This window comes from Labrus mixtus, chromosome 6 (assembly GCF_963584025.1).
Source record: "Labrus mixtus chromosome 6, fLabMix1.1, whole genome shotgun sequence".
Taxonomy (NCBI): Eukaryota; Metazoa; Chordata; class Actinopteri; order Labriformes; family Labridae; genus Labrus; species Labrus mixtus.
Genome location: NC_083617.1, coordinates 10723694 through 10735257, shown reverse-complemented (window position 1 = coordinate 10735257; position 11564 = coordinate 10723694). Strand labels below are relative to the sequence as shown.

Sequence of the window (11564 nt, the reverse complement as noted above, 5' to 3'; positions counted from 1 at the left end):
GTCGAAGTTATGAGATATAAAGTCATGAGATAAAAGTCGAAATTATGAGATAAAAAGTCGAAATTATGAGATATAAAGTCATAATGAGATAAAAGTCGAAAGTATGAGACTTTATTATTTTCATTTTTATTTTTTTTACTGGCAGAAATGGGCTTCCATACTTTTTTCAATCTTCAATCAAATCTTTGAGTACACTGCATTAAAACACCTACAGCATATTTATATTTTCCATCCATCATGTAAATTAGCTCAAATAATCTGATAAAACACGTAATGTATTCAGAGAAATACATCATTTATACTACATGATGCTCAAAGGATGGATGGAGCCAGGATGTGGCATGTGTGCATGACGTCATTTCTCCATGTACTGTGCGCCATTTTGGAAGAAAAAAAAAAAAATCACGGATAATTTCCGTGGTCTTGACAGATCTGGACCCGAGTCTTCACACTGATTGTGGATGTTATCTATTTCCCCGAGCAAGCCGCATTGGTTGATAAGCTATTGGAAGCTGTGTACAGCAAGAGCTGCTACATGAAGCAATGGCGGGTAAGCTACTTTTGAAGGGGGGAGAAGGACCCACCTCACTCGGTGTGTGTGATGGCCTGAATCTGCAACTTAGCGCTTGGCAAGCTAAGTGGCTAGTTGTCAAACTGTGTCCCTGCTAGGTCATTTTCTCACCGAAGGAAACGCAAATCGGATACAAACTAACGCATTTGTTTTCTTCCAGGAGTTGCAGGAGGAAACGATTTTCAGTGGTGTTTCTCTCAAGTGAAAGGAGCGATAGATGAAGATGTTGCGGAAGGTATGTGGCTAAAACGTTAGCTTGACGGGCTAGGCTTATAGGGGTAATGATGCTCCGGATGCTTCACGTCACATGCACGACAGTTAGATGACCTGACAGTGTTTAATACGTGACAGCTGTTGCGTGCGGTGTAGATCTGGTTCTGGAGTAATTGCACAAACACAATTTGTTTTGCTTTAAATGACTTTGTTTGTCGCTGGCTAGCTGTGTGCTAAGTGGCGGCTAGGCTATTAAAGGGGAGCGACCGTGTCCATGACGTCAATGTGCTGCGTCCATAAATTGTCAAGTGACATCACGCTTGTTTTCATTCATTGATTCAGGGTGTAGTAGATGTGTTGTGAGTATTTAAGACAAAATGTGTTAGCCAGCAACAAACAACCACTTGACCTCTGACCTGTTTGGTTTAATTTTCTCTGATTTGTGTCACTTTTCAGCTGACATAATCTCAACAGTTGAGTTCAACTATTCTGGAGAGTTGCTTGCAACTGGAGATAAAGGAGGCAGAGTAGTGATTTTTCAACATGAACAGGAGGTAAGAATGACATGCACTGATGGATGAGCATCTTGATGATTTATTAATGTGAGATGGTGCCACTCTGTTGTGGTGTGTGTGTATATATATAAACACAGTTTGAGTAATTTCTTAAACCTTTTGTTTTCCAGTCTAAGAATCGTCCACACCTGCGCGGGGAGTACAACGTGTATAGCACTTTTCAGAGTCACGAGCCAGAATTTGACTATTTGAAAAGTTTAGAAATTGAGGAAAAAATTAATAAAATACGATGGCTACCCCAACAAAATGCTGCTCACTTTCTACTTTCAACAAATGGTAAGAGGTCATTTTTAAATATGCTTTAAAGATCTGGTGATATAAGGAAATTAAACTTCTTGAAGATAACTGTTCTAGAAGTCTTAGTTTAATAACTTATTCATTCATTTTCTTTTCTTTTTAGATAAAACTATCAAATTGTGGAAAATAAGTGAACGAGATAAACGAGCAGAAGGTTACAATCTGAAAGATGAAGATGGACGACTCAGAGACCCCTTTAGAATCACCTCTTTACGGGTACGTTTGATCACGTGTTTCATATCTCGAGCGAAGAGTTTCGACTTTTATTTTTTTTATCTTAAGCGTGCATGTTTTTTATGTTTCAGGTACCAGTGCTGATGCCAATGGATCTCATGGTAGAAGCAAGCCCAAGGAGGATCTTTGCAAATGCACACACCTATCACATTAATTCCATTTCTGTAAATAGTGATCATGAAACGTACCTCTCCGCAGACGACCTAAGAATAAATCTATGGCACTTGGAAATCACAGACAGAAGTTTTAGTATCCTTTTTTCTTTCTGAGATCAAAAAGATTAGATATGTGACTTATAGGCTAATCATCTCTGCATTGTGTAACTATGAAACATAAGCCTGTTAGTTCTTTAACACTTTGTTCCCAGATATTGTAGACATCAAGCCCGCCAACATGGAGGAACTGACAGAAGTAATCACAGCTGCTGAGTGCCATCCACACCAATGCAATGTATTTGTGTACAGCAGTAGCAAAGGCACTATCCGCCTGTGTGACATGCGAGCAGCAGCACTCTGCGATAGGCACTCAAAGTGTAAGTACCCGCACTGTAGTGCTGCAAGATCAGTCAAATCGCTTGATGTTAAATGTATATGATAATATCTCATTGTTGATACTGTAAAGTTTCTCTTTAGTTTAAGTGTAGAAGATGTATGAGAACTTTTGTTTGGACATGGGCATGTTCTCGTTCTCAAAAAGGTGTATGGTCAGGTAGATTTTTTGGAAATAAGGATATAGAGAATAATTCTTCTTTTTTTTCCCCCCCAGTCTTTGAAGAGCCTGAGGACCCAAGCAGCCGATCCTTTTTCTCTGAGATCATCTCCTCCATCTCAGACGTGAAGTTCAGTCACAGCGGACGCTATATGATGACACGTGACTACCTCTCCGTCAAAGTTTGGGACCTCAACATGGAGAACAGGCCAGTGGAGACGTATCAGGTGCATAAACACTTCTTCTTATCATGGGACTTCCAAGTCAAACTTACATTGACCTCAAGCAAGACATAAAAAGAAAAAGCAAAGCAATGTTTTTAAATGATCTATATGATTCATGTGACAGCTTAAAGCAGGGATTACAGTAAGTATCTAACATGGGCTGAACAGTTAATCAGGTTTTTCCCTGTAGATAGTCCTCTTGTGCTTATGTGTAACTGTGACATGCAACAGTACATGTTTATTCCAAACTTTCAATTTGGTTAAAATCTGTGATGACATAATTTTGGCCAAATGTGTTTTCTTGAAGCTAGTTGTGAAATAGTTGGATAAAAATACAACAGTATGAAACGTTTTGATTCTTCAGTGAAGGGTATGCAAGGTCCTGCAACACACACAAGTAGCAGCCAATCACAGGTGTTTCTGGTTAACCACTCAATGTGAGGGCAATTCTGAACTTACCATAGACATTGGAGATAAGTACTCAGGCAAAATATTGTTTTTGCTGAATGAGCTTAACACCTAAATTCTATCTACAGAGATAGAGTTAGGTACAGAGATGTTAGGTGTTATTGAATTGGATATGTCGTCTAAGTGATACATTTTGTTTCAGGTCCACGAATACCTTCGCAGTAAACTCTGCTCTTTGTATGAAAACGACTGCATCTTTGACAAGTTTGAGTGCTGCTGGAATGGCAGTGACAGGTGAGTGTCCTTTTTGCATCTGGCATGTGGTCCGCTTCTTACATGTAATAGTGTCTTGAAAGCTTTGAGTTCCTGAATATAACTTTGTGTGTGTGTGTGTGTGTGTTGATCACTTGTCGCATTGTATTGGTTTTTTTTCCAAGATAGTTTAAAGACACCGTTTATTTTTCTTTCTCCTCCAGTGCCATCATGACCGGCTCCTACAACAACTTCTTCCGAATGTTTGACCGCAACACCAGGCGGGACATCACACTGGAGGCGTCCCGGGAGAGCAGCAAACCACGGGCCACGCTCAAACCACGCAAGGTGTCCACCGGCGGCAAGAGGAAGAAGGATGAGATCAGCGTGGACAGCCTGGACTTCAACAAGAAGATCCTCCACACTGCCTGGCACCCCAAAGATAACGTGATAGCTGTGGCAGCCACCAACAACTTGTACATTTTCCAGGACAAAATCAACTAGAAGATTTCGGGCTCCAGAGGATAGGGCTTTTACCGTACCTGTGTAGTTAAGCCTACTACTTGTCTATCTGTATAAGAAGAAACAGCCTCGTTGTCCTCCTGGTGAAGAATTCGAAAGCACGTGTCTACTTTTTTGCCACAGGAGGTTGATCCATAGGCCTGTTTTATTTTGAGTCTGAGCTTAGGTTGTTTTTGCCTTTGGCACCAGGGCAATCAACATGCCCCCCTGACCCAGAAAGCCCAATTCGGGTCTAATTGATGGAATGGCACTCCCTAGAGGTCAAACTCTTGAACGTTGGTGTTTGTGTTGACATTTTAAGCCTTCATTTCATGATTTAACGACAGAACTCTTGGAAGCCCTTAAAATGACGTCTTGTCAAAGTTGTAACATCATCTTAAAGATTTTGGGCCCTCTGAAGCAAGGATTAATGGCCAATAAGCCTAACTGTAACATTCCCCTAATGGCCATGTATTCAGGCCAAACTACTGGTGGAAGAGGCCATGAATTTGGAAAGTGGACCTGTTTTCTTTTCTCCCCCTCCCTCCTCTTACTTTCTCCCAGTCAATACGGTGACATAATTTCACTGACTGTATCTACTCAAGTACACCTTGTCATCCACTTAATAAAAGAAACTAAAACTACAGATGTGTTTTTAAATTTAGAAGTATGTATTAAAACATGTTTATTGCTTTGCATGTTTTTATGTTGTAGAGAGGTGGAAAAATGTCCAGTCACACCACTGTCTTTGAGCAGATCTCAAGCTAACTTGTAATGGAAATAATACTTGGGGCTACCAGTGTCAGAATCACTGTTGAGACAACCGATAATGTGTTTGTGTCAAGAGATTAATTTCTGAGTTTTTGACCATGTTTTAGGATGAAGGCTGGAAACTACATGGCACAAGATGGGGCCCAGGATAAAGGGAATCTGCAGCCTTAATACCTACTTCTATCAGTGACAGCTACGAGTTATGTCCCCAAACGTTTTACAAACCTCATGTGCATTATTTGTAAATCCTATTTTATAGAGTTATGTCCTCATATACTGCTGCTACATGTGGCTGTCTATGAAAATCACAAAGGAGGAAAATTGCACACCATACAGTTTGAGAGAGTGCCTCCGAGTAATGTATTAAGTAGGAAATTCAGACAGGCCTCATACATGTGCCCTTATTCATTTGTTAGGGATCTCACCCCCAATTTGAACGCGTACTGCAAATGTGGATCTTATCTCCGTAGTTGTGAATGCAGAAGTGAAGGTTGACTACACAAAACATATACTGATGACATTAAAACACATAATAATGCATTGTCTTTGTCCATTCAATCCTAACATGGTGGCAATGTATTCACTTGTTTATTATTTTGACCAAAGTTCAATAAAATTTTAATTGTGTTCATCTGCATGTGGTGTGTTCTTTTAAAAAAAAAAAAAAAATCTAATTCCACTTCCACTGAACTTTTGTAAATCTTTTATTGTATTGTGTGTCATGAACAAAATGGACAACATCAGTGATTAACAAGCTAATGTTTTTTTTGTTATTATTGTGACAATATTATTGCACAAATTGCCATCATTAACCAAAGATCCCTTTGACAAAAAAAAAAAAAAAAAAGTGTTTCCTTTATCCATAGCTGATCTTTAAAAAATAAAAGTAACAACTAACGGTACATAATTCAAAATCAAAAGTGGTCACTCACTGCAAACGTAACGATTATGGACATGTTAATAAGTTCCCTAACGTGCAGATTTAAGGAGCAGGAAGCAGCAAAACAGTCATCTCCAAGCCAGGCTAAACAAGGAGCAGAGGATGTGTCACTGTGAAGTTCTTTAGGAGTTTTCACAATACAACAGCAACAACATATATCCTGAACTGTCCAAGCTAGTGTGGGTGATGTGGAGCACTCATTCAACATAAACAATGTCACATTGCCACATCCCCCTGTGATATGCAGAAGGTCCCGTTTTAAGGCATGCCAAAATGGTCACGTCAAGGTGACAGCGTGTGGAAACACACCCTCTTCTACTCAGTAGGTGTTGTGGGAAGTAAGACGCTTCCCAATATATATCCTGAAAGGAGAGCGACAACAATGTCAAACGAGGTAGTGCTGTATGCAAGACATCAAAAGGAAAAAGAAATAGTTAAGACAATCAGATATGGTGATGGAAATTACATTTTGTTTCAATCAAAATTCCCTAATCAAGCAATGGATATACTTCATGAATAAAACAAATGATTTGATACATGTGACAAAAAAACGGAGAGATATGAAAACTCGGAAGGTTAAAAAAAGCTACACATGAAAAGTCATCACATTGAAGCATTTTAGGTTCCCACATGTTTAAACCTGTCGCCCAACAATCAGCATCGTTATGTTGTCTTCCATCATGTAGTTTTGTTCTTAAAACTTAATGCCAAACTAATTCCTTTTCTGTGCATATATAAGATGTTCATGGAGAGGATGCTACTGGGTTTAGAAATGGCTACAACACTAATGTAAATTAAACTGTTGTCCCCACACTGAGAGTCAAAACACAAGACTGGAATCAATCCTGCTGAAACGGATTGACAGCTGGCTAATAAGACTACCACTCAATTATTCATGGTCTGTTGGTGCAATTAAAGGTCTGTTTGCAGCAGTGGTGTTACGAAACAGAAGGAAATCAGTTCTCTATCTTTCCGTCTTGTGATTTTGAAATAAAGTGATTTTTGGCCTTCATGCCAGATCTCAGCATGATTAATAAACATCAATGTTTTGTGGTAAAAAAAAAAACGTAGGGTTTTTCACAGGTCTTTTGAAGTGGTATTGTATTTGTAATATGCAATTGTAGTGTTACCAGAATTAGAAATGTAATTATGTAGCTTACCCTAGTCCAACAGCCAGTATGTGCGAAATGATAAGCGAGGGAAGGAAAAGCTTCAGAAAGTCAGCAGAGAGGACGCCTCCCTTCTTCATGACGCTGGTGTTCCTGATGCTGAGTGAGGTGGTGCGCTTAGGGTACTTCAGCAGGAACTCCCTACAGAGGAACACATTAATTTTTCACCGTGTTGAATACATTAAAATTAATGAGTGCAGGTCTAATGTCATACTTACACCTCTGCTCATACAGACATCCTCATTTTTTCATTCACTATATAAATTACAGTCATAAATTGTGACACAAGACAAACACGGTGAGGCTACCAATTTCCCCTGCTTCTTTGATTCCTAATTAGAAGGAGCTACATACTTTGGGGGACTGTTTTCAGGTCGACTGGACCAGTCCCAGATCCAGTCAGCATTTTTCTTCATCATGTTCTCAACTTCCCGTCTTCTTTCTTGGAAGTCTTCCTCTGACTAGAAACACCAATTTTGGATTTTCAATTACCTATGGTCAGAACATGCACAGCAACAACTTGGCCATTTATGAATTCTACAAACACTTTTCTAAGGAAATGAGCATCTAAACAAATCTACACAGATCCAATTATATTTTTTTTTATACAAGTCAGTGATTCAAACAAATATACCTGTGAGCTGTTTCCCTCCGAGCCTCTCCACAGAAGAAGGGGGGTTTGTGCTCTAAGTGGGCTGTGTGAAGAAGACATAACTTTGGTCACTTATCACTTTAAGTCCATATTCCTGACAAGCTGTATTACACAATGCACACATGCTCAGCTTCCTCTTTTTTTTCCACAAACCTGTTGCACTGAGAGCTTCCTCTGGAGCTGCTTCTTCCTGATTCGTGCTGTGCCTCCAGTAACATTTTCTCCACGTCACACTCCAGGCTGGTCGTGGGGATCTGCTCCTGGCTTCCGTGGTGACTGGTGCTTTGAGAGGCAGTGCCACTGAAATGCAGCTCAACCCAGGAACCTAAGATCAAATAAACATTCTTAAAATGAATAAAAATGTGGGTATCCATATTTGATAATACAGAAGCCAGGACTGATATCAGTGAGGGAGACTTGAATAAGCAGACACGGATTGTTTTTGGCTGGAAGGCATTTGATTTCGCAACATAGCAAATAACGTTCATTAACTAGGTCGACGGGCTGTCCTCTAAGCTATTTATTCACGTTTAAAATATAGAACAATGATTTTGAACGTGACTATCAAGACATTTTAATCTTGGATTTTACATGGGTTAGGCATATGAACGTTAGTTACCTTGTGTTTTTAATACTATCGACTAGCGCTAGCATTTCTATTGGTGAGCTACATGCGGTTTTGTTGGTTATACTTCACCTTGCAAACTCTCGTCCGATGAAATGTCCTTTTGGATAGACATTGTACTGGTAAATGATTGCGGTACCACTCGTTAAAGCTGTCTTAGATGCCTAAATGTAAGCGAAATGGTGGCGAAATCTCTGTATGCAGCGGGAGCGCCAACTACAACAATAACAATGACGCAATACAGTGTTTATCTTTAACGTGATTGGCTCTGAAACAACCAGGCACCTCGCGCAGACTAAAGAATGCGCATGCTCGTACACACAAGCTTCCCGAAATACCAAAAATAAACACGAGTGCCAAGATTCATTCAAGATTAGTTAAGACTTTACTTCTAAAAACAAAAAATAGGCTCTGGTCATGTCTGATTATGTGACATTTTGGTTTAGCCTTATTTATGAATTACTACAGCAGTTTCAAACACCTGCAGATGGCAGTCATAGCTTATATATTATCCTCTATGAATTGCCTTACTGTAACATAGTTGCTAGATAGATAGATAGATAGATAGATAAATACTTTATTCATCCCCTGGGGGAAATTCAGGAGTGTCCCATAGCTCACAAGTTAGAAAAAATAGAACATACACCTATATATATGGCATGCCGTTCAGGAAATTAATATGTTGAATGAAACCTTGAATACATTGAATGAAGTCTGAATATATTGAATTAAACTTTGAATATATGGAATGGAACTTTGAATATATGGAATGGAACTTTGAATATATTGAAGGAAGTCTGAATATATTGAATGAAACTTTGAATATATTGAATGGAATGGAACTTTGAATATATGGAATGGAACTTTGAATATATGGAATAAAACTTTGAATATATGGAATGGAACTTTGAATATATTGAATGACACTTTGAATATATTGAATGGAACTTTGAATATATTGAATGGAACTTTGAATATATGGAATAGAACTTTGAATATATTGAATGACACTTTGAATATATTGAATGGAACTTTGAATATATTGAATGGAACTTTGAGTATATGGAATGGAACTTTGAATATATGGAATGACACTTTGAATGAAACTTTGAATATATGGAATGACACTTTGAATGGAACTTCGAATATATGGAATGGAACTTTGAATATATGGAATGTAAGTCTGTAGTTATTTCAGCTGACATCTCAGTAAGAGAAGATGGATGCACAAAGTGCGCTCAGCAATGTTTTGTTGAGTAGTACTACTCTGAAGCAGTAAAATCTGTGATCTTCAAGGTGATGCATTCTACATTCCAAATTATTCATGTGATTTTGAGTACGACCAGCTGTTTCAAAAAAGTTTTGACGTTCAACAAAGTATTGGTATATTTCAGCTGATGTCATTTTGCAAAACCAGCAAATTCAGCAGGGTGTCTTTTTGATGACAACAATGAAACTGGTGGATTTGGATGATTGAAATCAGCTTCAATTCCATATATTCAGACTTCCTTCAATATATTCAAAGTTTCATTCCATATATTCAGAGTTTCATTCCATATATTCAAAGTTTCATTCCATATATTTAAAGTTTCATTCCATATATTCAGAGTTTCATTCAATATATTCAAAGTTTCATTCCATATATTTAAAGTTTCATTCCATATATTCAGAGTTTCATTCAATATATTCAGGCTTCGTTCAATATATTCAAAGTTTCATTCCATATATTCAAAGTTTCATTCAATATATTAAAGTTTCATTCCATATATTCAGACTTCATTCAATATATTCAAAGTTTCATTCCATATATTCAAAGTTTCATTCAATATATTAAAGTTTCATTCCATATATTCAGACTTCATTCAATATATTCAAAGTTTCATTCAATATATTAATTTCCTAAACGGCTTGCCATATGTATACACACCAGTAATTTTTTTATACACCTATACACCAGTAATTGCAAATACAAGTCTAAAAATGTGATAAACAAATATGCCCTTCAATAGATATATCCTACATCAATGTACCTGTGTTGTAGTAGATTATGGGTTTTCTGTCCTGTATAAACGAGAGACCCAAGATTAAATTACACCGCGAACAATTTCACCAACACAACATTTCACACACAGAACAGGAGATTTAAAAAAAGAAATTCCTATAATTTATACATTTTTCAGTGAATTACAGTTATTTCTTGTTGTTTAAAGCAGCATTAAAGGCATCACATTACATATTCTGTGTAAGACTCTTCTATATATATATTTTTTTTGTAGATATGTCATAACTGATTTAGGTCATATAAAGACACATGATCTCTAATAACTAAAAACAATACTGACCACCTTATTTATATTGGCTTGAGGAACAAAGTGGTGTCTGAACTGCAGAAGGCCAAGACAAATCACTTCTCCAAACTCATTGAAGAGGCCAGTGGCAGTAGTTCTAAATTGTGGCAACACATAAACAAACTAACTAACTCCAGTAAGCAAAAGCACCCCAAAATAAACTGTCTTAAAGTCTGTGATAATTTAATTCATAGTAAGGAGTCTATTGCAAATGTTTTTAATAGTTTTTTATTGAGCGTGTACAAGAGTTAGCGAGTCATTTCAAAACTACAGAGTCATCTCCTGAAGAACCTGACCATGATTGCACAGACTCCTTTTGTATTAAAGTGGTATCACATGACAAAGTTAAAAAGATGATTTCGAATATGACTAACTCCATGTCAAAGGATATTCATAACCTTCATGCTGCATTAATCAAAAAACACTAGAGCTATTTGTTGGAGCCAATTACTTACTTAGTTAACTTGTCAATACGAACAAAAAAATTCCCAGATAGCTGGAAAACTGCAATAATTATCCCAGTTTTTAAATCAGGAGACAAGGACATAGCAAGTAATTACAGGCCTATTGCTATTCTCCCTGTTATATTTATTTATTCTCCCATTATTGTTTTCTCTGTTTATCGCTTTTCTCCCTATCTTAATTGTTTTCTTTTCAAAAGCCTCCTGTGGACAGGGTGTTGAGAACTAGCATGCTTGCTAAAACACTTAAACAATGCATCTGGTTCGTCCAATGTATCTGTGATGTCCATGCCAAATAAAGTCTATTATTATTATGATGATGTAGTGACATTTTTAAATCTCAAGTTGTCTTTTAGTTTTGATATTATGTAAGGCCCTACAAACAGAGACTTACAACTCTGCACGGGGAGACCCTACATATGTTGTGTGATCTGTGTATACATAACCCGTGGGTGACAAAAAAAAAAAAAACTAGAGCAGCATGCTTTACATACCCTACACATCGAGGACCTTTAGGGAACTTCCCTGAAAATGTTACACATTCTTGGAAAGCTCTCTTGGGGTTATTTTAAGATATACGCCTGTCTGAGTTAATGCTTTCTTGTTTACACTTTA

At 37.6% G+C, this 11564-nt stretch overlaps 2 protein-coding genes across 2 annotated transcripts; one reads left to right on the top strand and one right to left on the bottom strand.

The window, feature by feature from the left end:
• Positions 1-391: 391 nt before the first annotated feature.
• ppp2r2d (protein phosphatase 2, regulatory subunit B, delta) lies at positions 392-5381 on the top strand. The gene is made up of 10 exons (XM_061039936.1): positions 392-550; positions 732-806; positions 1241-1338; positions 1470-1635; positions 1760-1872; positions 1962-2139; positions 2258-2422; positions 2656-2825; positions 3433-3524; positions 3707-5381. The coding sequence occupies exons 1-10, from the start codon at positions 544-546 to the stop codon at positions 3984-3986; spliced, it is 1344 nt and encodes a 447-aa protein (XP_060895919.1). The 5' UTR covers positions 392-543; the 3' UTR covers positions 3987-5381.
• A 59-nt stretch (positions 5382-5440) lies between these two features.
• Positions 5441-8379, bottom strand: bnip4 (BCL2 interacting protein 4). Its single transcript, XM_061039938.1, has 6 exons — positions 8213-8379; positions 7669-7840; positions 7498-7558; positions 7218-7324; positions 6855-7004; positions 5441-6056 (listed from the first exon to the last, which is right to left on the bottom strand). The coding sequence occupies exons 1-6, from the start codon at positions 8253-8255 to the stop codon at positions 6014-6016; spliced, it is 576 nt and encodes a 191-aa protein (XP_060895921.1). The 5' UTR covers positions 8256-8379; the 3' UTR covers positions 5441-6013.
• Positions 8380-11564: the final 3185 nt, after the last annotated feature.